Source organism: Ursus maritimus, unplaced genomic scaffold (assembly GCF_017311325.1).
Source record: "Ursus maritimus isolate PB19 unplaced genomic scaffold, ASM1731132v1 scaffold_36, whole genome shotgun sequence".
NCBI lineage: Eukaryota > Metazoa > Chordata > Mammalia > Carnivora > Ursidae > Ursus > Ursus maritimus.
This window is the reverse complement of record NW_024426230.1, coordinates 7,734,130-7,760,285: the sequence shown is the minus strand read 5'-3', so window position 1 is coordinate 7,760,285 and position 26,156 is coordinate 7,734,130. Positions and strand designations below refer to the sequence as shown.

The window sequence follows — 26,156 nt, the reverse complement described above, 5'->3', positions numbered from 1 at the left end:
GATCCCAGGGTCCTGGGATCGAGCCCCGCATCGGGCTCCTCCGCTGGGGACCTGCTTCTTACTCTCCCACTCCCCCTGCTTGTGTTCCCTCTCTCGCTGGCTGTCTGTCAAATAAATAAATAAAATCTTAAAAAAAAAATATCTGACATAATCAGTGGACATAATGTTTCAGTTAAGCAAGATGAGTAACTTTTAGAGATCTGCTATACAACACTGTACCTAGAGTCAACAATACTGTATTGTACACTTGAAAAGATTGAGGGACAAAAAAAAGTGTTTTGCAAAACAAAAACAAAACAAAACAAAAAAAAGAACATTGATAATAAAATGGGTTTTGGGTGGTATGTGCATGTGTGTGTGTGTGTGTGTGTGTGTGTGTGCGTGCACTCGCACATGTGTGTCTATTAGTTTTAATCTATATCCGGGAATGGTCAGTTTACCAAAATTTTGAATACAAACTCCAGACGTGGTTAGATAGCATTCAATCCAATACCAATATTCAATCCACTAGTGCATGAACAGGGTATAAGAATCAAGGGTGTCTAACAACCTGTATTTGAGAAAGGCACCTATACTTCATTCCATAATAGTGCTATAATAGCTGTTGACTCCTTGACAAATAGCAGTATTAGCCAACCTTTTCTGGGTCCTTATTATGTGCCAGAAACTTTTCTAGGCATTTTACATACTAATTCATTTAATTTCCACAAAAATTCTGTGTAGTTAGTATTATTATCCCCACAAAATTTCTGGGTAGTTAGTATTATTATCCCCACAAAAATTCTGGGTAGTTAGTATTATTATCCCCACTTCACAGATGAGGAAACTTAAGCACAGAGAAGCAGTGTAAGTTGGTCTTGTCCAAGAGTCAAAGTAGAAGATTCACTGAATCCTCTACCAAAATAGTATCTTACTTGCCACGAATGAACCATTCATGCAAGCTGCTATGTGGTACCTAAAAGGTCAGAGAATTGGTACTTTATTGAGCTTACAAAATACCTTTATTACATGTTGCTTATAAGTGACAGAATTCAGTCTGAGACTTTGTGTGCTTTAAAAAATCTTTTAGAGTTCTATTGCTGTAAAAAAGCTGGCTTTTTTTTTTTTTTTTAAGATTGTATTTATTTATTTGACAGAGAGAGAGTGCAAGCAGGGGGAGCAGCAGGGAGAGGGAGAAGCAGGCTCCCACTGAGCAGAGAGCCCAACATGGGGCTTGATCCTAGGACCCTGGGATCATGACCAGAGCTGAAGGCAGACGCCCAACCGACTGAGCCACCCAGGTGCCCCAAGCTGGCTTTTGATTGTACTAAATATGCTATTTTTGTTTACAGTACATCACTCATTTTGTTAACAACGAATTATAATATTCCTGTTTTTACATACCACGATATGAAACAAGTTCCTTATTTTGGTTACATAACACAAACATATCATCTTCCAAAGTAATAAAATTGAGATACTGATCAAAAACCTAGAAATAAAAGAAAAGGTTTACAAATCAATTTTACAATATATATTTTTAAGTAGAGTTCATGCCCAGTGTAGGGTCTGAACTTATGACCCTGAGTTCAAGAGTCACATGCTCTACCTAATGAGTCAGTCAGGCACCCCAATTTTACAACACTGAAAGCACATTTAGTTTGATTTAATCAACTGATGGTAAAAATGGAAAAAATTATAACTATATTCAATAACTAAAAATTATACTATGTAGCAGACTGCATCATTGGGTAAGAATGAGGAGTAAGTATCACAAAGGAATATAAACAAGGCTTTGGGCAATAAATTATCAAGGAAGGGAGTAATATTTTCAGAAAACAAAATTTAAGAAGATGTAAAAATTAGGGATGGGAATTTATATCAGTTTTGAAGAAAAAAAATCACAAGCTTTACATTCATTTTAATCACATTTTCCTAAGAAAGTCATAGTAACTATTTTTCCACCATGAACACTTGTAAGTGGGGAAAAAAGTTATACTAGTTCTTTAGAAGTGCAGATCAGGTGAAAAATAAACTCTTTGAAATACATTAAATTTAATTAAACAAATTGAGAACTATTTCTATTATTTCATGTAAAATTAATGATAAACTTTGAAAAGAAGAACATTAAGATACAGGCGTCAAAAACTAATCAGAAGTAGTAATAGACCATCTCAATCTAATCAGTGGGAAAAAATAGGAAGTAAATACATAGCTGTTTAATCTTTTACTTGCCCTATATCATTCCCTAGAATTTCATGTCTTGTCCGAATTCAAGAAGCACAGGGCACAGGAGGGCTATAACCAAGAATAAATTTACAGATTTATAACTAAGCTGAACATATCTAAAAAGTAACTGTGATGCAGAACTGTCAGCCTGTCCTAAGTTCCTTCTTTCTTATAATATGCAATATAACTTCTGTGGATCCTCTCTCCTAAGATCTGAAGATAGTATGGTGACTACAGTGATTATAAATAAAATAATGTCAACATATTTTTAGTATAATTTATAACAACACAAATGTCAAACTATTTCTAAGTTGAGCTAAAAAGATTAAACAAATCCTAGGCTAAAACAAAGAATGATTCAGCATTTTATTTTTATATTTCAAATTCACTGAATAATAGGTACCTTTAGTTTGGTTTACTTTGCCTAGTTCAAATTGTAGATAATTTGCATTATCAGAACTCTTTCTAAAAGTAATGAGTAAATATTTCTTAGGTTGATCTGGTCCTCTGTAAATTAGGCACTGAGTCAATTAACAAGTTTCAGAATATACTAAATTTTACATTAACAAAATGTCATTAGCCAACCAAAATCTCTTACCTTGGCTACTTGCGTTACTGCACTGGCAGCTAATGCTGCATTTGCAATATCTTCCAGTTTACTTCTTGAAATAGCAGAAATAAAATTTAAATAATATGATTCATAGAGTTGATTTCGCAGATCCTAGAAATAGAAGGAATATTTCATTCTTATGGGCAAGTGTAAAGGATGACCACAAATAAAAAAATCTTTTAGATAACTACAAGAGCAAGATTTTGGAGGATAATATATATATTTAAAAGATGGATTACGTAAATGACAATGCAAAAAAAAATCCCAAAAGAACAAAGTCATGAAGAAGTATTGGTTACCTGGTTGCCAGATATAATGAACCTATATATTAATGAACTTATAATATTATCAATAAAATTCTATTTTAATTACAATATCACATAAAACTGCTTGAAATAGTGTATCTGCATTTTTCTTAAAAATAATCCAGAAATGGTTCTCATATAGTAAAATGCTTATTATATTTTGCAGACACTATCTTCTACTGCTCTGGTCATGTAATAATAAAACATATTTCCTTTGCTGTTCAGACATAATTCCAATGACCAATTCCAGAATTATTACTTCTCAGTCATCCAAAAGTAGTATAATTTAAAGTTATGTAAATTCTTAAATTTACTTATGTTTTTAAACTCTAGGCAAATAGATATCTAAATAACCATACAGACATACCTTGTAGATATTGCAAGTTCTGTTTCAAACCACCACAATAAAGCAAACATTGTAAGAAAGAGAATCAAAATGATTTTTTGGTTTCCCAGTGCCTATGAAAATTATGTTCACACTATACCATAGTCTATTAAGCGTGCAATAACATTATGTCTAAAAAAAAGAGTAGGGGCACCTGGGTGGCTCAGCCATTAAGCGTCTGCCTTCGGCTCAGGGAGTGATCCCAGGGTCCTGGGATCGAGCCCCGCATCGGGCTCCCTGCTCTGCTGGGAGCCTGCTTCTTCCTCTCCCACTCCCCCTGCTTGTGTTCCCTCTCTCGCTGGCTGTCTCTCTCTCTCTCTGTCAAATAAATAAATAAAATCTTTAAAAAAAAAAAAATAAAAATAAATAAGAAATAAAAAAAAGTACATACCTTAATTAAAAAATACTCTATTGCTAAAAAATGCTAACCATCATCCAAGCTTTCAGCAAGTTATTACTGATCACAGATCACCATAACAAATATAATAAAGAAAAAGTTTGAAATAGTGTGATAATTACCAAAATATGACACAGAAACATGGAGTGAGCAAATGCTGTTAGAAAAATGGCACTGATAGACTTGCTTGATGCAGGGTTGCTACAAACCTTCAATTTCTAAAAAGTGCAGTACCTGTGAAGCACAAAAAAACAACGTATGCTTGTATTTTTTCAAACCTAAGATGCTGTCTATTGAAAGAGGCACCGTTATATAACACCAAGCAAGAATTAATGCTGCCAATAAAATTCTATAACACACCATCAATTTTAAGATGCATCTGATATCAGAGAATTTTAAGGGTGAAAAACTGAGGATTTGGAGCCTGTGTGAGGAAGGTTGCTAGGCAGGGCAGTGGTTTAACAAAGGCTGTGGGACTGATTAAAGGATGAAGGATTGAGAACTAAAGGGAATGAGAAAATAAGTATGTTAAATATACTGGCAGTCATGTTTCTCACTGTCAGAAAAAGGAGTTACAGATTTGTAAAGGGAAAAAGAAAAAACCAGGATGAATCCTGTATTTCTGAAATGAAACAGTTCTGGATATTACCTGTCTTTTTATCTAGAGAGATGAGGAAGATTTCTACAGTTAAATACACATATAAAAGTGTGCATATAACACATACATATATTTCCTAGTTCTGTCCATTGAGATGTCCTAAGAACTCAAAACACCCTAGTAGCAATGAGTACGCCTTATTCCCAGTTGCTGATTTCTAAACACCATTCTCTACAAAAAACAACCAGTGCTCCTTAGACAAATGGCTGAATCTTGGGCTAGAACAGAGAAAGTATGAGACTGAACAATCTTATTGTGCCTGAAAGGAAGTGGTCCAAGAATGATGGAGACATTTCAAAAGGACACAGAAAATAAATGAGGTTGTGGGATATAAGATCAACATATAAAAGTCAACTGTGTATCTATACACTTGCAATGAGCAATCCTAAAAACAGAATTAAGAAAACAATTCCATTCACAATAGCATTAAAAAAATATGAGCGAATATATTTAACAAAGTGAAAAATTTTTATTTGCACACCACAAAATATTATTGAGAGAAATTAAAGAAGATCTAAATAAATGAAATGATATTTTATGTTCATGGATCAGAAAATTTAATATTTTATTTTATTATTTTTTTTTAAAAGATTTTATTTATTTAGTTGACAGAGATAGAGACAGCCAGCGAGAGAGAGAACACAAGCAGGGGGAGTGGGAGAGGAAGAAGCAGGCTCATAGCAGAGGAGCCTGATGTGGGGCTCAATCCCGTAACGCCGGGATCACGCCCTGAGCCGAAGGCAGACGCTTAACCGCTGTGCCACCCAGGCGCCCCAGAAAATTTAATATTTTAAATATGAACTTCATCTACAGATTCAATGCAATCCCTATCAGATGCAAGCTCCAGGTAGCTTCCTATTGAAATTCACAACTTAATCCTGAAATTAATATGAAAGTTCAAGGGACCTAGAAAAGCCAAAACAATCTAGAAAATGAAGTGTGAAGTTGGGAGGACTCAATTTCCCAATTTCATACCTTGCTACAGAGCAAGAGTAGTAAAGACAGTGTGGTATTGGCATAGGGTAGACATAGAGATCAGTGGAATAGAACTGAGAGTCCAGAAATAAACAATGTATCTACTGTTAATTAATTTTCAATAAAATTGTCAAGACCATTCATGGGAGAAAGAATAATCTCTTCAGTAAATGATGCAGGGACAACCGGATAGCCACATGCAAAAGAATGAAGTTGGACACCTCGCTCATACTGTCTATAAAAACTAACTCAAAATCGATCAAAGATCTAAATCTAAGAGCCAAAAGCATAAAAATCTTTGGAGAAAACACAATTTGGCCATGGTTTCTCACATACGACACCAAAAGCACAAGCAACTAAAGAAAAAACCAACTTAAAACTAAGTTTAAAATCAAAATTAAAAATTTTTGTCCTCCAAAGGATACCATCAAGAGTGAAAAGACAACCCACAGAATAGGTGAAAACACTTGCAAATGATATACTTGATAAGGGTCTAGGATCCAAAATACAGAAAGTACTCTAACAACTCAACATTCAAAGAACAACCCAATGAAACAGTGGACAAGGGATCTGAACAGACATCTCTCTAAAGATGTATAAATGGCCAATAAGCACATTAAAAGATGCTTAATATCATCAGTCACCAGGAAAATGCAAATCAAAACCACAAAGAGATGCCACTTTAGGATGGCTATAATCAAAAAGTCAGATAATAAAAAGCACTGACAAGGATCTGGAGAAACTGGAACCCTCCTATACTGCTGGAAAGAATATAAAATGAGGCAACCACTTTGGAAAACAGTCTAGCAGTTCCTCAAAAGGTAAACCATATACATGCATATCCATAAAAACATTTGTGTATCCTTCAAATACTACATAAACAATAAAATTAAAGTAATATTCTATATAAAATTTTGTCTCCTGCCTTAAAAAAGAACTATAGTTATCTGACCCAGAGGTGTTTACTGACATTAGAAAAATGAAAACACATATATACACAGAAATGTGTACAAATATGTTTATAGTAACATTATTCATAATAGCCAAGAAGTGGAAGGAACTGATAAATCCGATCTCTTTAAAAAATGGCACAGTCAGGTTTATGCAGGATAAAAAAGAAAGCTGGGCATCATCAGCTACATAGGACACAAAATATGTGACCTTTGTTAACAATTTAAATACAGTTGACCCTTGAACAGCACGGGGGTTGGGGCACTGATACCTTGCATAGTCGAAAATTCGCATGTAACTTCTGATTCCCCAAGAAATTAACTACTAATAGTCTACTGTTAACCAAGAAGCCTTACTGTAACATAAACAGTTGATTAAGACATATTTTGTATGTTATATATATTAAGTAAGCTAGAGAAAAGACTGTATGTTATATATATTAAGCAAGCTAGAGAGAAGACTAAAAAAAATCGTAAGGGAGAGAAAATACATTTACAATGCTATACTGTAAAAAACCTGCCTAGAAGTGGACCTGTGTAGTTCAAAACTTGTGTTGTTCAAGGGTCAACTATAGTAATTTGATTCAATAGTCAGTAATAAGACGCTTGTAAGTTTGTGGAAGACACTGTTAGCTATTTACCTAATACCCATTTCTCCCCTCTTCCTTGCTAAAAGAATCCAGATTTTGTTTGGGGACAATATACTCATCTAAATATTAACTTTTGCAACCTCCTTTGAAGTTAATTCTATCCAGTGAAACATAAATAAATGAGAGCCTTCTGGGCGTTTCTGGGAAATCTTAGCTTTCCTGATTTTCTGGTTTTTAAAGCCAGGCTAAATCTTAATATGCTTCTTCAGCCAAAAAATTTTCAATCTTTATCTAAGAAATTTTTTTTAAAAAGATTTTATTTATTTACTTGTCAGAGAGGGAGGGAGAGAGCGCACAAGCAGGGAGAGTGGCAGGCAGAGGGAGAAGTAAGCAAAGGGAGAAGTTGGCTCCCTGGTAAGCAAGGAGCCCAATGCAGGACTCAATCCCAGAACTCTGGGATCATGACTGGAGCCGAAGGCAGACAACCGACTGAGCCATCCAGGTATCCCGAAATCTAAGAAATTTTTTGGAAAAAAACCTGTTTCCATATTACAGGGTCAGGAAATTAAGAACTCATATTACCTGGCACATTCTGTCAATATTTTCTTCAGTTGGCATTACAAAGTACACCGCAGGAACATCTGGAATAGGATCTCGATCAGAGTGCAAAAGCCTAAAAGACATAAAGAACATAAAATTCACTCTTTTCTTAGTCACTTATCAAAAAATATAGTTTAAAACAGTATTTCTCAAACTAGGAATTAACCAGTTCAGGGACATGGACCAGTATATTAAAAGTGCTTGCTAAAATTAATCATTTAACCCAGCTTTCTCCTTATATCAGTGCTAATATTATTTATTAGTAAGATCCTAATGTCAGTCTTCATCTCTTCTATTACAATCACCTTATTTCTAATACCAATATTCTTCCTGAAGAAGAACTAAAGCACATTCAATATCAATTTTATTTCCAGTTTTCATAGATATATGGTTGGGGGAGGGTGAGTGGGAGGAAAGCGCAGTTCTGTAAGAGAGTAAACGGAAAGCTGGAGGAGTCTTTAAAAATAATGCAAAATTTGGGGCGCCTGGGTGGCACAGCGGTTAAGCGCCTGCCTTCAGCTCAGGGCGTGATCCCGGCGTTCTGGGATCGAGCCCCACATCAGGCTCCTCCGCTATGAGCCTGCTTCTTCCTCTCCCACTCCCCCTGCTTGTGTTCCCTCTCTCGCTGGCTGTCTCTATCTCTGTCAAATAAATAAATAAAAAATCTTAAAAAAAAAAAAATAATGCAAAATTTAAAAAAATTAATGAAATAAAATATATTTTTAAATGAAAGATATATGCTTCCTTAAAACTTTAAGACAATCTATTTTTTAATATTTATTGCATCATAAGATAATGCACAAGAGATCATCTAAGCATCTCATAGATTATGTTACTTGATAGTTTTCTCTTACAGTTCAGGGAGTATCTTGATTCAAATATCCCAATATCAAATCACAAAATGTCTTTATTCTTCACTGTAAGATTCTGCTATACTTCTATCAGGAAATATGACTAGCATGCTATTTGTACAATATTCTCGTCATTCTTCTATGAATCTTCTATATACAATCTTCCTATATGTGCTTCTATACATGATACTGTAGTCACCTCTCTATAAGGAAGAGAGTGAAAGAGGCTGCCATTGTGTCTGCATTTAATGACTTCTTTCCATCTGTTTGGCTGCTCCTACTGACACCAGAAAAGATTACACTGTTAGGGCAACCACTGTTTGTTATCTTCTTATGCTGGCTGTCCAGCTGCCTAAAGGGCTATAACCACCATTTCATCTTCTGGAAACTTCTAACTATTATTTCCTACAAATCAGCCTAAACCAGCTTGTAGCATATAAAGTAACTGACTAAGTATTCTTCAGCAGATAGGGAAGAATAGTAAGAGGCACCGTGCACAGAAATTCACAAGGGTAGCTGTATGATCATTTCATGTTCTGGTGACAACAGCAACAGGTGGGCAGAAAGAATCTATTATTCTCAAACTGGCAGACGAGTTTGTCACCCCTTAAGGAAGTACAAAGGCTGACCTCTGTTAGTCACTGTTACTGAATCATTATGGTTCAGTAGACAAACAGTACAGAATTCATGGTCAAGCAATCTGAACACTGTACTAACTAGCTGTATAGTCATGGGACAATCACTTAAACTCTACAAACTTTAATCTTTTTGTTAGTAAAATAAAGGGATTAATCTGTAAGGCAGCAATAGTAACCAATGCTTATTAATAAACCACCATTTCCAAGGATGACATCAAGCCAAATATTCAGGTAAGAAGAATGAACACATTATCAACAACAAATTTTTAAGTCTGGAATAAAAATGAAAGGAAAATCCATATTCCATATTTCATCAAACCTAAGGTGCTATCAATTTTAAAACATACTATTAAAATAATTTCTGTTAAAATTGGCAGAAAAATGCTGCCAATTTAACCATGACATAGCATTAATTAGAAGACAGATCATAATTTCAGAAATGCAGAAGTGAAAAATGTATTTTAGAATTAATGCAATACAATATTCTATTAATTTAAAACAAATGCTCAACATAAAATTGAAGAATTTAAGAATCTGACCACATTCTGATATGTTACTCACTGGAAATTTAAAACCACATTCCCACTGTAAGACCACATTTCAATCCAATATATCATAACCTGATAGAATGAGAATTGGTTGTAACATCATAAGTAGAACAAAATGCAAATAGGTTAGAGTACCTTAAAATTGGATTCCTTTAGTACATAAAAGTATTAGTATGTATACGTGAATACAGCCCTTCTCCAAATGTTCTATTCAGCTAAGTCTACAAAGCAATGCAATTTGTTTTATTTATCAAACACACCAGAAGTAATATAATCAAATACAGTCAGTAGTTAAGAAGACAACATAGATAGTTCCTATGGTGATTAATAGTCATTATTTCATAGATAACTTATATTTTTCATATTAATGATAAACGAATTTAGATATTCTGCTTTTAAAAAGTATATTGAAATTGAAGGAATAAAAAATTTTCAGAGATGGAAGAGACCTTAACACAACCAGTTCTTTTCCTTCACATGAGGATAAACCAGCCTGTACAAAAAGACACGAGCGAAAACTTAAATTCTGAAATTATAATGCCTCAGATTGAGAATTATTTTTAACTTCAGAAGTAAACAGATAAAAGGAGATAAGAGAAAAAAACAGTTTTATACAAGTACTGCAGCTAGTATTATTTACTCCATAAAGGTCCCTTAATAATTTGATTTCAGGGTGGCCAAATATATCCTTTCACAATGTATCTGAAAACAAATGTCATTATTAGAAATACATCAGAACTCACAGATGCAGAGTGATTCCCATGTCTCTCAGTTCTTTCACAGACAGCAGTGGAGAGATGATATCTTGGCCAAATCTATCATAAATGAGCACCTAGTTAAAAAAAAAAAAGCATTTCTGAAACATCATTATCAGTGAACAGTCAATGAAGAACTCATATTAAGACAATGTTGAGGTACATTTTATTTTAATAAATTATGTATGCTGAATTCTTTTACTTACCTCAACTTAATATTTTCCATCTTTTACCAAAATGTCCATTCATGTCATAATCTATTTTTTAAAGTATGATTACTTAGGCTAAAATAGATTAATATAACATAAATTTATTCTCCTAAAACATTTTTTCTAGGATAAAAAAGCATGGTAGAAACCATAAAATATTCATCTTAAGCTAATAATAAAGGACTTTGAACATACAGCAAACTCACATACACTTCCCCACTGAGTTCGCATATATCCTTTCTAAAAAGAAAGAAGTAAAAATTAGTCCCTCTCAAAACTAATGTGTAACAAGTGTAAAGAAAATCTGGTAATTTAAGCATCTCAGGTTAATAAGATACTCATTTAAAAAATTAAGTCCCTCAAGAGTACCTGCTAGCCTTATTTTGTTACATACATTTTTCATATTCTAAAATATTAAAACTGACATCTTTGGGGGGGTAGTAAGAACTCTTGAGTCTTCTAACTCAAAATCAGTTTTAGAGTTAAAGCAAAGAAAAGAGAAACTTCAATTAGTGTTTTTTCATAACTACTTCAATAATTCTTTATGGAGTAAGAAATCGCTAATGAGAGGATGAAACATGCTGTTATAAAAAAATGCTTTTCCTATATGCCAGCATTTCCTTTAGAAAAGCTAAAACTCAGGGCATCTGGCTGGCTCACTCGGAGGAACTTGCTACTCTTGATCTCAGGGTCATGAGTTTGAGCCTCACACTGGGTGTAGAGATTACTTAAAAATTAAATCTTTAGGGGCACCTGGGTGGCTCAGATGGTTAAGCATCTGCCTTCAGCTCAGGTCATGAAATCGAGCCCCATGTTGGGCTCCCAGCTCAGTGGGGAGTCTGCTTCTCCTTCTCCCTTTCCCTCTGCCTCTGCCTCTCCCCCTGCTTGTGCTCTCTCTGCTTCTCTCTCTTTCTCCCTCAAATGAATAAATGTAAAAAATTTACAAATAAAATAAAATCTTAAAAAAAAAAAGGAAAAGCCAAAACTCTTTCGCTCTAGTTATAAGACGTTGGACGTTTCATGTCTCAAAATTATCTTCCCTCTTTAAATCTCAGTATATTTGTATTATTAATCTTGTGATATAGACATAGTGGGAAGGGAGAAAATTTGACACAAATCTGTACCTAAGAAATTTTCAAGCTATTTAATTCAAAAACTTAATACAGGCTTTAGGAACAATAAATGAGCATTGCTTATGCAAGGGGTAAAAGAGGATGCCCACAAATAAACATGAAGAAAGCAAAAATTAGGGGATACTCTGAAGCTTAACCTATGAATTCAAAATAGATGCCTTTAACCACCTTTAGAGTTAACCCAAAGGACTTAAAGGACTCATTAGAGTTTTTGAAACATCCATAATAGTAATCAGGTTGACTTGTTCTCAATTATTAGCAAAAAAGAAGTACAAAGTGACTATAAACTAGTAAGTTTAAACCTAATCAGCTGTATTCTAACCTCTCTGAAGAAAGAAAGTAGGAAGTTTAGAATGAAGAAGCTCAAGGGACAGGAATTTTTAAAGTTTCTCCAGCATTTCTCAAAGGAAAAAAATTACAGATTGCTTTCCAGTCCAATTAACAGTTTCACTGACAGTTTTATAGATCATGAACTAATAAACTGGCATTCTAGATTACAGATCACTCTCTCATGAGTTAGTTAAAATAGACCAGTCTCCCTGAGTCTGACTAACCTTGAACAAGCTTGCAAGATCCAAATTCGGGATTTGCAAAGCTAAGGAACAAAACATCAACCAGAGTGAAGACCTACTAGTTAGAGGCCAAGAGATCAGCTGGATTCCCTAGATGAATATTACTATCCTTGCCTGTCTCCCTCCATAAAGTGTTATTAAAAAGATTCACATTAAGAGGCTCCTGAGTGGTTCAGCTCAGTTGAGCATCCGACTCAGGTCATGACCTCAGGGTTGTGAGACAGAGCCCTATGTTGGGCTCCCACTGACTGTGGAGGGTGCTTAAGATTCTCTCTCTCCCTCTCCCTCTGCCCTACCACCAACCCCCTACCACCTGCTCACACGTGCACGCACTCTCTCTCTCAAAACAAACAAAACCATGTTAAATAAACTATTCATCCATTACAACTAAAATGTGCTACTGTTCAGCACTAACAAGAAATTCCCTCCAATCACCACCAATAAGAGCCAAGAAAAAGGAAACAGTCCCCATTAAAATAAGGTCTCTTACCTTCCATACTGGTTCTCCAGTGCTATTTTTAACATGAGGCACATTGAAATTCAACATACGCTTCAAAGCCACTGGAAATGAAAAGGTCTTATTATATATTATCATTATTTTTCAGGATTTCAATCCACGCCCCCCACATTTATTACTTACCACCTCAAAACAAAATGCACAAATCATTCTAGTAAAAATGATTAATCAAATGACTGGATATGCAGAAGCAGGATAAGACTTTGTAAGACCATTTCATCAACAGCTAACTGGCAAGTGTTTGGGAGATTTTTCTGTCACCAGATGAAAATGTGAAAAATGTTCTGGAAGAAGCCTTTCTCATTCCTCATGATAATCCCACACTACATTTTTTCTAAGTCTTTAAAAATTTTATTTTAATTCCAGTATAGTTAACATATAGTGTTATATTAGTTGCAGGTGTACAATATAGTAATTCAACAATTCTATACATTACTCAGTGCTCATCATGGTCAGTGTACTCTAATCCTCATCACCTATTTTACCCACCCACCCCCACCGCCCCTCTGATAACCATTAGTTTGTTCTCTATAGTTAAGAGTCTGCTTCCTGGTTTGTCTCTCTTCTTTTTCCTTTGCTTGTTTTGTTTCTTAAATTCTACATATGAGTGAAATCATATGGTGTTTATCTTTCTCTGACTTATTTCACTTAGCATTATACTAACTCCATCCATGTTGTTGCCAATGATAAAGGGTTAGCATCTAAAATATATGAAGAACTTATACAACTCAACAACCAAAAAACAAATAATCCAGTTAAAAAATGGGCAGAAGACATGAACAGATATTTCCCCACACTACATTTTATACAGAGGCAAAAAGAAATTTTATCAACTGCAAATGTGCAGTGGTCTCAATAAGCTGTTGTCTACTGTTGGGCTGAAAGCATAGATCAGGATCACATGAAAAACAAAAATTATGTATATTTAAGTGGTTCATATACAAAACCCTCATACAGTAGGTCTATGTTGTATTTATCTTGCAGTACACTTTATGACCAACTTATCTCATTAGATTCACTGAAAAGTTGTGTTGTTTAATATATGCTCCATGGAAAAAGTGAGACTTTCACATAGATATGGTAGATAACTGCTGCTAAGAAAATATATAATTTCTAAAATCAAAGCAGTTATGCTCTATATGTTATTGTACTTTGAGGTTTTTATTGCTCATCTTCATGTGTGATAGCAGACTCAGAAACATTTTCTAAGGAAAATAAAAATCTCACTATACTTCTATGTGAGGTTGAGAATGCCAATATTCAAGGAAGGGTATTAGTTAGGTAATTTAATTTTTAAGATTTGTCAGCCCTGAAATCAACTTGGCTGATTTTTAAAAGCATTTGCATTGGGCTTTATTAAGTAATGCAAAATAATCTACAAGTCAACTCCTACTTATATAATATGTAATACTACATACTGTACAGTATATACAGTATATATAATTTATCATGTAATATTCAAATCACCAGTGTTATCAATTTATAGATTGATTCATTCACTAGAAGAACTTCTATTAAATGCTTATTTCTTTAGGTAGGTAAAGTAATATCAGTATACATACAGACATGACTTTATGGTAAAATGTTAGCAGCTAATGCCTAGCCAATAATACACACTGCCAATAATTCACAGCTGCTTCAAAAGCTTACAGATGTTATTATATAAAAAAACACAAACACACAAAGAAACCACTTTGGTACTTAAAACTGAAATAACATAGAAGGCATACAGGGTGCTGCAGAATTAACTCTCCCATTGAGCTTTAATGAGTTTTCCTCCCACTTCCAGGTAATACAGACATCACCACCCTGGCACCCATGGCCTAACAAAGAGAAAATCTTGTTTCTGGGAACAGCTGTTCACATTCTTGACCCAGGGCAACTAGGAAAAACCACAGCCTGGGCTGCATGTGAGTCCCAGGTGTATAGAGTTCTCTAGAGCTAGGCCTTACCTTACTGAAAAAGGTGTTTCACAGCAGATATTCCCACATTTACCTTCTCAGTCCCATCTAGGTTAAGTTTTCTCAACTCTGACACTTGACTAACTTGTTAACAGAGATTTTGACAGAGTGGATTTGTTAATAAAGTACAAGGTCTGTGTTTAAAGAATGTGTAAGAATATAATTACTTTCATCAGAGTAACTCCCTAAAGGCTTAAATCATTGCTTTTAACTGAAATAGCAAACTAATTTTCCTTACTACCCTAAATATACCATCCACAGTTCTAGGCTTGGTTATTGTAGTTTCACCCTTACCTGGAATGTTTTCTTCACTCATTCGTTATATATTCAACTGTACTTACTATTCATTCAGCAAATGTTTAGTGATTGTTGCTGGACACTGTTCCAGCTGTTTGCACTAAACAACAGATTGAAAAAAAAATGACCTATCCTCAAGAAGCTTTCATTTTAGTTTGGAGCAAAAGACAACAAAGTAAGTTAAACATGTAGCATGTGAGATCATGATAAATGCTACGGAGAAAAACAAAGGAAAGAGGGAAGAGAGAGTTGCAGTGTAATTTTAAATAGAGTAGCCAAGAAAGGCCTCCCGAGAAGGTAACACTTGAGTAAAGGTCTAAAGGAGGTGAAGGACGGAGACACCCAGTTCTCTCTGAAAGCATAGTCCAGAAAGAGGTAACAAATAAAAAGGCTCTATAGTGGGAGCATTCTGGTGCATTCAAGGAAAGAGGAGAGTAACAGGGAGTGAGGTCAGAAAGTTAAGTGGGGAACGGATTATATAGGCCCTTGTAGACCACTGTAAGATTATTCTGGCTTTTACTATGATTGAAACGGGAAGCTGTTGAAGAGTTCTGCGCAAATATGTGACAAGATCACTTTGGTGCTGTATGAAGAAAAATGAAGAGGAACAAGAATATAAAAGCAAGGAGACTAAATAAGAGGTTGCTGCAAAAATTCATGGCGTTTTGGACCTGCAGTGATAGCAATGACAATAATCAGATTATGGATATATTTTCAGAGTAGAACTGATAAGATTTACTCACAGATCTGATATGGGATATGAAAAACAGAAGTCAAGAATCCTTAAAGGCTTTTGACCTGAGCAACTAACTACAAGGACGGAATTGACATTCTGACCTAAGCAACACGGACAGAGTTGCCATTAACTGATATGGGTAGACAAAGTTCAGAGGAAAGGTCTAGGACAGAGATATAAATTTGGAGATCATTAGCATATACATAGTACCTAAAGCCAAGACGCTACAGAGATTACTGCAAGAGAGAAAGCAGTTGATTTGTGGCTCTCCAATGTTGAGAAGTGGGGATGTTGAGCAAGAACCCTCAATGAAGAGGCATGCATGAAAAGCTACGGTAACACAGGATTCTGCCTGTTGTACTAAAGGTAAGAATAAAGAGGGGACTGTTCCAGGAAACTTTCACAAGCGAGATGACTTTTGAGGTGACCTTTAAAAGATAAATATTCTTCAAGCAGGCAAAGCAAAAAACAGGCATGTTAGTTACCCTCTCTATACCTCAGTTTCCTCATCTACAAAATGGAAACAATAATACATGTAAAATCGCTTAAAACAGTGCCTAGCAATACTAAATGCTCAATATCAGCTATTATCCCAAATAGACTGCAAATTCCTCTGTCTCATAGTGTCCTGTACCTAGAATATTTGAGAATTGATTTTGATTTACTTCCCAAAACATTTTCAATAGTCATCAGGGAAATGTTTACTTCCGCTACTATAGCACATATATAGGGTTTTACCTTTCTCTGAAAATAAGACAGAACTCAACTAGAGTAGTAATTTGATAAATGATTAATGTGACATAACCTCTCTAGTTATAAGGTGAAATCTCACTATAATGTTTATTTCCATAGAAATCAAAATTACAACCATACAAATTTCATTTTTCGAAAAGCTCCTTTGTATTGGTTAAGTCTTCCTTGATATGTTGTTGTATTTTAATATGTAGTACGACCTAATTCATTGAGCTTCATTAAGCTGTCAGAACTATACTGCAAAGACAAGTGGGGCTTCTATTTGCTTACAGATAAAATGTATGGCAAGTATTCCCCAAATCTTACTTATTTAAATTATGACTAACTTCATCTGACAGCTTATACTAAATTATCTAATGGGAAAAGCAGAATACAATTCCATATGCACTCTGTGTCATTACTAGATTAAAATCTATCAATTTTTTCTTTGAATTCTAAAGGAAGGAATCAAGCACAACCAATATGCCTTCTGTAAGCCATATTAATTATAACCATTTATTTTTCATTTCAAATTAACATGCAAAAGAACATAATTACAAGGGACAAAATTTCCAAATATGCATATTCTTGATGGTTTGATTCTATTAGCTCCTCAGAATTAACAGCTTGCCAACTTTCAGGGCAATTAACCAACAGGCATAAACAATTAGTTTGTAGCTAACAGGTATAAACCATGTTTATCAGTTTACAAAAAATAAGGAAAAACAGTAAGATGGAAAAAATATCGAAGCTCAAGGGAATATGTACCTTTCAAAAAAAGATTTCACTGTACAAATGGAAGCTATATAACTGCTCTATCGAGTATGAAACTAATAGTTTTAAAATACTAATCTGTCAAACGGTTAAAATGACAAAGCTACTAATTCATTTGCTTTTTGTCATTCTTCAATTCCATGCCGGCAAGCTAAAGATGGAAATCTTTATCACTAGGCATTTCTCTTCAGGTTCCCCCAAAAAACTGGTCCAAAGGAGAGAAATAGCAGAACGTAAGCTGCTCTGAAAGAATACCTAAATGTTGTAACTGTGGAGGAAGTACCAAAAACGAAACTCCTTCAACATTAAAACTAGCAGAGAACTGAACCATGCACAGAAACAAACCCAGAGACTTCAAAGGTGGCAAGAGAGGGGGGGAAATGCCAGCTGCCAGATCTTCTTGTGATACCCTTATGAAGCCCCGTAGAAAAGGGACAAGACCAGAGTCGTAGCAAACTACCCACCCTGAAGCCCCTTCTCCTGAACCACGTATGAGGGGCCGAGTTCTCAAGCTATTGGCATCTTCCCTAAAAACTCAAAAGGGGAGGGGCTCTCAATGCTCTAGGAACTGGAACTGAGCCGCTGGGGGGGCCGTCTCTGAACTGCACGCACCCCGACCGAGGGAGGGCGACTAGCAGAGGAAGAGGATATCTCCACCGCAGGCGTAAAACCGCAGGGAGAAGAGAATAAATCGTACCGGTTTGTCTCTCTCGAATACTGGCTGCTGCAGCGGCCGCCATCTTGACTCCCACCATCCACCGCACGGTTGGCAAGCACAACCAGAGGATTACGTGGCCACCCCGACTGCCCCGGAAGCAAAGCCCTAAGGGGCGGGGCCGAGGGAGGATCTTGGGGGCTGGATCCCGCCTCCTTCATCTTTCCTAGGAACTGGGAGACCCGGGGAGATAATACCTGATCGCCCGGTAGTGTTTACTTTTCAGCTGTGACTTAGTAGGCATTTTTATCCTACCTAATCAAGCCACAGCTTCTCAAATGCTAGCTGCTTTAAATTGAACTTTTAGGGAGGAGCGTGGTTGTTAGTGATTAAATACTAAATTGGTCGTTTTCAGATCTCTTGAATGTGGAGAATGCTCTAGGGGTTTAAGGATCACTGGACTAGAGTAAATGAAGCTCCAGGAACAAAGTAGGCGTTTAAATGCTAGCTCCTTTCTCTGTTTCCAAGTGCAGCAGAGGTCTCCCCTTTGTCCCCTTTTTCAGGGAAACAGGCAGTTTTGGAGCACTGCTCTAATCTGGCAGATTTCTCAATCTCATCTGTTAGGCAAAATGATCTAGTTTTATGGTGTTGTTTTGCCTACATGAACACAGACGCTAGGAAGGTACGAAATGGCAAATTAGTATCCTCCTCCCTTCCTTTTAAGTAACTGCAAGATCACATAACGGGTGGGGGAGGTTAGTGGACAGAGCTGGTATTTTAATATACGCCTGAAGGCGTGTGATGACAAAACGTATTCGCTATTGATAACTGATTATATTTTTGTGTAATTATTTTTCGACTTTATCGAGGTATAACTGACAAAATTTGGAAAGTAAAGTTTACATCCTTATGATTTAACACTGTGAAATGATTCCCCCCTTCTAGTTATCACATCCATTACCTCACATATTTATCTTCGTTTATTTTGGTGAAAACATTTAAAATCTACTCAGCAAATTTCAATTATACAATAGTTATCAACTGTAGTCACCATATATATTAGGTAGGTCTCATACCCTATTCATCATACAGCTGAAAAGTCACATCGAATGAACCATATGTGGAATCTAAAAAAAAAAAAAAAAAAGCCCAATTCATGGAAACAAACCAGTCGTGGCTACTGAGGGCTGGTGGGTGGGAAAAATCATCGGTTGATAAAAGGTTATGAACCGACATTCTTTACCTTTAAGAATTGCATCATCTCTCATTTTTACAGCTAATTGGCATATTCACTAAGAAATTACTGTTGGAATAGTTTTATTGTTATTTTGAAGGAATATTTTGAAGGAATCACCAATGATCTAGGTGTACTATAATTAAACAGAAATGACAATTCCTGCCCTAGGGGAAAGTTCTAAATTGTTTGTCTTCATAGAATGTAAAACATACACTTCACTATCTTCCAATATCTGAGAGCCCAATCTTGTTCATTTGGGTACTTTCACTTTCAAATGCAAATCTATAAGCTAACCATTTCAGTTCTATCATAGACTTCTTCCCAAGACTGTCCTATTAATATAAAACATTAAGACAATGTTTAACATTTATATACAGTATATACATATGCAATGATAAAAACTGTCCTGACCAAGGAGTGCACATAGGGTGGGCAAAATAATGTATAAAAAAATATACCCCACAAAATGGTGGCAGTAGACAAATTGACCCTGTAAGGCTGAGACTGAGAATTTGTTATGCATTCTTAGAATAAGCAAGAATCAAACTATGGCTTCGAAGTGTTAACCTAATACTGTAGACTTTTAACTAACTGGCTCTACCTATCCAGATTTTTGGCTTAAATAATTTATTCTGGCAAACTATTATTTTACATTAGGGAATAGTTTTAACACAGAATGCTTCAGGATGTCTCATTCAAGAGAGGTTCTCAGGTGTCAGCCAACAACTGCCTACAGGATCTCTCAAATATGAAAAAGGTCTTGTATCTATTTAGTATTGTCAGAATCTTAACCTCAATAAATCCTAACAAGTTTTTTAACTTAGTTCATATAAGCACTTCACATTTAGTAACATGAACATATTTATTTAGGAAACATCATTATAAGTTATCATGTTTTCTGGTTACATCTGAAGTCAAAAAAAGGGGATGGGGGAATAGGCTGCCGTATCAACTATAACCTAGCATAATACCTGGCATACAGTAGGTATTGGAATATGTTTGGCAACTGGAAAAAATAACAATCAAATGAGAACTTGAAAATTGGGTCTTTTCAAAGCAACCCAAATTTTTCTAAACTACATATATATTCAGGTAATCCATTATTCAATGTGTTCTTCTACTCTGTGTTGCATTTCTTAAAGCATAAACACTAGTTTAATAGCTTAGTGTAAAACTATCAGTGAAGAATGTGATAACCCCTATATAAAAGAATTACATATAAATAGAATTTTGTTCTAATCATTTTCTTATAATGACTAAATCCTAAAGGCAAAGTCATGGAGAAAACTTACCTATTATAATCTCCTTTACTTAGCATTCAGCATTGAGTACAAAAGTTCCAATAGTTTCCATAAATTTCGGGAAAAAATTATTACAAGTTTGGCATAAAGTAGAAGCCAAAGTGAATTCTCAGGTTAGTAATCAAATTAAGGCTTTTACTTGACCCAAATAATGGCTTATTCATAATATGGAAATTAAATATTACAATGTATAAAATCATAACCCAGTTTCTGATGCGATATTTTAAAGAAACTTTAAATACTAAAACATTAAAATGAGTAAGTACAAGAATAGTAAAGAATTGTATAAAAGGTCTTCAGATGAAGTTCCTATACCAAAAGGTTTAAAAAGTGTCTAAAACAATGAATTTAAAACTAATCAAAGACTATTAACAGTAAACGTACAATAGATGAATTTATGGTTTTCCTCAATATTGAGAGCAATAGAAAACAAACTTGAAATATATGGTATTTAGACAATTGAAATAGTTAAGAAATACAAATACACATTTATAAGGCTTTATGGCATAATTACTTTTAAAAATCAACGTCAGTAAGAGTTGTGTACTGGCTAGAACAATGAATAGAAAAAGAACATCACAATGTCAACCATGTGACATAGTAACACTGCAGAAAATAAATAACCTATAGGATTCTTTGCTATGCCTTGACTATGCAGACTAACCTAAAAATCAAACTAATAGAACATCCTTAAACCTAGAAAATGCTTTGCAACGAATATGCTTCACTTTAAAATGTGAATATCCTAAATTATTATATACATCACACATTATCCCAAAGGCCCTGTTTACACATAAAATAATGAAATGAAAACTGAAATACTGTTTTTATAGTCAACCCAAGCACATGGCTTCTCCACCACCCCACCCCACCCAAAAACTGTGTGAAAGTTCATCAGTTTTAATTACCATTGTAGAAGTTAAAATTACAAATGACCAGAAAATAGCATTAATTAGATATTTTGGTTTCTATTGGTTTAATGGCTTTTTAAATTTTATAAAAACTAGGTACAGTTGAGAAATATCCAATTTATCAACACATTTGGAATAAAAGCTGTATGGCAAATTTGAAGTTTGTATTAGATATTCAAATTCTTAATCCTTGAATTACTTTTGATGATCTAACAATTCAATACAAGACAAATAAATGCCTCGTATAATGTTCTTAAAAACTTCAAGTTAAAATGAAACTTGAATTTGCTGGATCTTTCAGTAAGTGTAACAAAGAAAATTATACTAGGATTATGTTTAGTTTTCCTTTGGTATTAAGAGATACATCACCAGTATCAAATCGATCCTGTTGTTTTTCTTTGGAAATACCAATAATTTAAGGTTGTCTTGGGGAGGATGAGAATATGATGGTAGTTGATACCTGTTTTGTATATCAAAACAAATGTGGTTAAAACCAACCTCTCATAATGATTTACCTCTCATCCAATTTAAATTTACTTTGTTGGAAAACCCATTTATGTTTGATAATAGATTAAGAACATAAAACTTTTCCACTTACTTCTTTTGCAATAGTATAAAAATGGGGACATACCTTCAAATTGTTTTTACATGATTTCTTGTCACTTTTAGGTATTCTTTGACTTTTAGTAATATTAATAAAGTTTAAAAGGAAAGGTAAATAGTTTATAGTACGATACAATGAAACACAGTAGTTAATTCTCCATAGCGAGATTAGAGTGGGTTTTTCATTCTATTTCTATTTCTTTCTCACATATTTTTACACTGCTTATATAATAACAGATATCTTTCAAGAGCAAAGAAGGTAACTGTATAATGCAATGGTACCAGCTTACCTATCATACAACCAACTCGATAATAAATAACTGTCAAAGAGTCAAACCTATCACATGGTAAACCACAGAGATAATTGACATACCCCAAATGATTCTGGATTAGATATAATGTGGTTTCATACCACATATGGGATACAGAGGAAAAAAAAAAATCCTATGATTAAAGCCTAGCCTTTAAACACTTTTTTAGGTATTTTCAACTATATTTTATCCACCTCAGAAGTGTCCTTAAGACTATAGAACGTCAATAGGTTCTAGAATACTTGTGCAATTCTGCTTTTTCATATAATACTTCCCATTAGGCATAATCTAATTGCAGTGTGGGTCTGTTTCAATATAAATCAGTAATCTAAAACCATTTTTAACCAATTTAGTGCCATCCTAGAAAAAATACTTATAACACATATCCCAGAATATATGCCCTTTGATTTATATAACAGGATTTATCAATTAGCTTTTCTATTTAATGTTTTAAAATAAAATAATTTGAAAATTACATAAAACTAGAAAAATCATTGTGACATCCTATAGATAATCCTACTTTGCAGAAACAGTGAATACAAGTTTATATATATATATATATATATATACCATGCTATTATACTTGAAAAAAGTCTGTACAGCTGTTTTAAAACTATTTATATTAAAGTTTATGTTGCATGTATATTAAGAAAATAGAAAAATATCATCAACTTTGACTGGTACATGTTAACAAAAAATTTTTTTGCTTAAGTGGCCAAAACATTTCTTTATGTTCATATAAATTTTATTGGGCCAAGAAGCTGACAAGTTTGTTCAAATAATGGACAGATTTCTGAAACAAAAAGTATCAATAGCAGCTTTCAAAGAAGCATTTCTTTGTTCAAAACATTTTAATGTCCAATGTAGTGAGAACTTTCTTCCTTTTCTAGTCTTAGAGTGTTTCTTATGGCAAAGTCCATATTTTCTTGAAATTCTTGATACGTATTGGTGATTGGAAGAGCTAAACAGTTATTACACTTGTTTCCAACAGGAAAATCCATATGAAGGCACTCAATTGAAGGAGTGGGTTTAAATCCCGCAGGTGGAATGGAACTGCAACCAGTTGCAAAAATAAGAATGTCTTCCATTGTTATTGCAGATTTACCATCTGAAAAGTTTACCAAAAAAGAAAATCTGTGTTATATATATTACTATCATCATAGACTCTTTCCCAACTAGACAGGGAATATTTAAGAGACTCTAACATCTGTCTATCTTGGGCAAAATAAGTCACCAGATCAAGCACAGTAACAGGAAAATAGTACACTCAATAAATGTTTACTTGAACCTCAAAGTATAACTCAAAAAGTCATTTAATTGAACTACTCATTATATATTTGAATGTCTTCTCTAATATAAAATTATCATATAATCCAAGAGGTTCAGGGGGCATGATCATCACTATTTGATACACTAGTTCATCAAACTCAGAGAAGAAAACTAAACGGTATAAAACAACTGAATAACCTGGCTAAAAAAGAATTTCAACTCAAGGTTAAATCTTTCCCACTCTATTAAATGGAATGATTTTACATTGCTAATGCTCAATGATATTTAACTTAAAACTGAGAAAGATGACATACATAATAATTAGCTTTAAGATTATTCTATGCTGTGGCAGTCACTCATATCACCTCAAACTACCTGGAGGAAAACAAATTGCAAAATTCAAATTTACTCTGTAATCTTTCTTCATCCCTTTGAACTCAGTCATATACACTTGTTTTGAAATTTTGTAAATGTGGAGTTGGGACAAGAAAGTCTTATTACCAAAAGGCAAAACTCAAATAAATTAATATACTGAAACAAATGTTCTATGACAGTTAAATAAAAATGAACATTCACATACCCTCAACAGCCTGTAAGTAACTGTTCCAAAATCCCAAAGCCTGTACGTCAGATAATGCGCGTACTGTAAAAAGATCACTAAGGATTTTTGCCGATAGATTCTCAGGTTTATGACAGAAGATGCTATAAAAGACTTCTGGGTAAGTCTGAATCTTCTCCAAAACACCAAGAGTTTTCAGACCCTGCTTAAAACTTAAGAGAAGATAAACAATAAATCAACAATCATACACATGTTTGGTATTATAATTACAAATTAACATTTCTAGCTAATTTACTATCACATATTCTTAGATGTGAGGAAAAATATATAATATAGATATACATGACATGATACTTTTAAATCAATAACAAGCAAGTATATTAATATGAAATTAATTTTATCTGCCCACACTATTTGATTTTATAAAATAGTTTTAAAATTAAAACAAAAAAATAAAAATAAAATTATGCTAATAATTTAAGAGGAAAAAAGTAGACATGTGAAGTATTTTACACTTCAAAGCTATATTAAAATGAAGTTTCCTAGGAACTGCAAAGAAAAAGAGCAATAAATCTTAGTCACAAAAAAATTAAACTTATGTACTGCTAAAAAGAAATTAACAAAGACAAAGTGGAAATATGTATGACAGAAAACTAATTTCTCTAATATACAAAAAATACAAACCATTTTTCTAAAAGAACAATTTAATAGGAAATTAGCAAAATATGAATGGATAATTAACAAAATACAAGTAACAAGTAAATTACTTTAAATGCACATTCTCACTAGTTAGGAAAGAATGGAGGTATATTTTTATCCATCTGACTAAGCCCTACCTGTGGCTCTGGATCTCCTACCCACATCCTTAGGTACCCTGCTACAGATTCATCTCCCCTTCTACTGGCTCTTTCTCAAGAGCACAGAGCTTATCTTTCCCATTTTAATGGAAAAAAAAAATCATTCAATCCCATGTTTTCCTTTTAAGGCAACCTACTTGAAAGACTTTATCTACATTCACTGCTTTCATTTGCTATTTCCCATTCACTTTTATTCCACTCCTGTCTATGCCTGAGGAAAAACTGCCCTAAGTTATGAATGATTTCCTTCTAAGGCATCAGTCTTCTGGTTTCCCTTATTTCTCTGGCCAGATCTTTTCAGTCTCTTACAAAGCTTCTTCTTTCTTTACTTTGCCTTAAATGTTGCTGTTTGTGCCTCACAGATCTGTAACATGGCCAATTTCTCCTCTCCCTTGTCCTCTCCCATGGCTGTATTTAGCAGGTATACACTCATCACTATAAAATCTATTATTTTGGGGAGCCTGGGTGGCTCAGTCAGTTAAGCGTCTGCCTTCAGCTCAGGTCATGATCCTGGAACCCTGGGATTGAGGCCCACATCAGGCTCCCCCTGCTGTAGCAGGCAGTCTGCTTCTCTCTCTGCTCCTCACCCCACTTGTGCTCTCTCTCTCTCTCATTCACTTGATCTCAAATAAATAAAAATCTTAAAAAATAAAATCTGGCTTTGTCTTAAAAAAATAAATTAAATGTAAAATAAAATCTATTATCTTTAGCTCAGAAATATATCCAACAGGCTAATGGGTACCATATATTCCAAGCACCCAAACGTATTAAGTGCAAAAGAAAGTTAATCACCTTACTACTAAAATCTAAACCATAATTGCTGATATATGCCTCCATTATCCATCAAATTAGTATAGTTGAATCTAAAAGTCCTCAAGTATTTCCTCTTTCATTTCATATTACCAACTCCTATGAATTTCCTTGTCTGAAATCCCTTTTATCTGCTCATTTCTCCATATACTCCTTCACCACCCTATTACAAACCACCTGAAGAGGAACTGTTTTACCAGGTGTGCAAATTCCCAAGTTCATTTTCCATGCTGTAGTACTAG

General features: G+C 34.3%; 2 protein-coding genes across 2 annotated transcripts in view; both read right to left on the bottom strand.

Moving 5' to 3' along the window:
* SCFD1 (sec1 family domain containing 1) overlaps positions 1-18,231 on the bottom strand; it is a 98,038-nt gene extending 79,807 nt beyond the window's left edge. The window contains exons 1-6 of the mRNA XM_008710393.2: positions 18,099-18,231; positions 12,875-12,945; positions 10,459-10,547; positions 7,661-7,751; positions 2,807-2,929; positions 1,384-1,471 (exon numbers count right to left, since the gene is read on the bottom strand). Coding sequence (XP_008708615.1) covers positions 1,384-1,471; positions 2,807-2,929; positions 7,661-7,751; positions 10,459-10,547; positions 12,875-12,945; positions 18,099-18,156 — 520 coding nt within the window. The 5' untranslated portion in view covers positions 18,157-18,231. The remainder of the gene's footprint in view (positions 1-1,383; positions 1,472-2,806; positions 2,930-7,660; positions 7,752-10,458; positions 10,548-12,874; positions 12,946-18,098) is intronic.
* A 1,908-nt stretch (positions 18,232-20,139) lies between these two features.
* G2E3 (G2/M-phase specific E3 ubiquitin protein ligase) overlaps positions 20,140-26,156 on the bottom strand; it is a 56,407-nt gene continuing 50,390 nt past the window's right edge. The window contains exons 14-15 of the mRNA XM_008710394.2: positions 24,269-24,459; positions 20,140-23,527 (exon numbers count right to left, since the gene is read on the bottom strand). Of these exons, the coding sequence (XP_008708616.1) occupies positions 23,271-23,527; positions 24,269-24,459 (448 nt within the window). The 3' untranslated portion in view covers positions 20,140-23,270. The remainder of the gene's footprint in view (positions 23,528-24,268; positions 24,460-26,156) is intronic.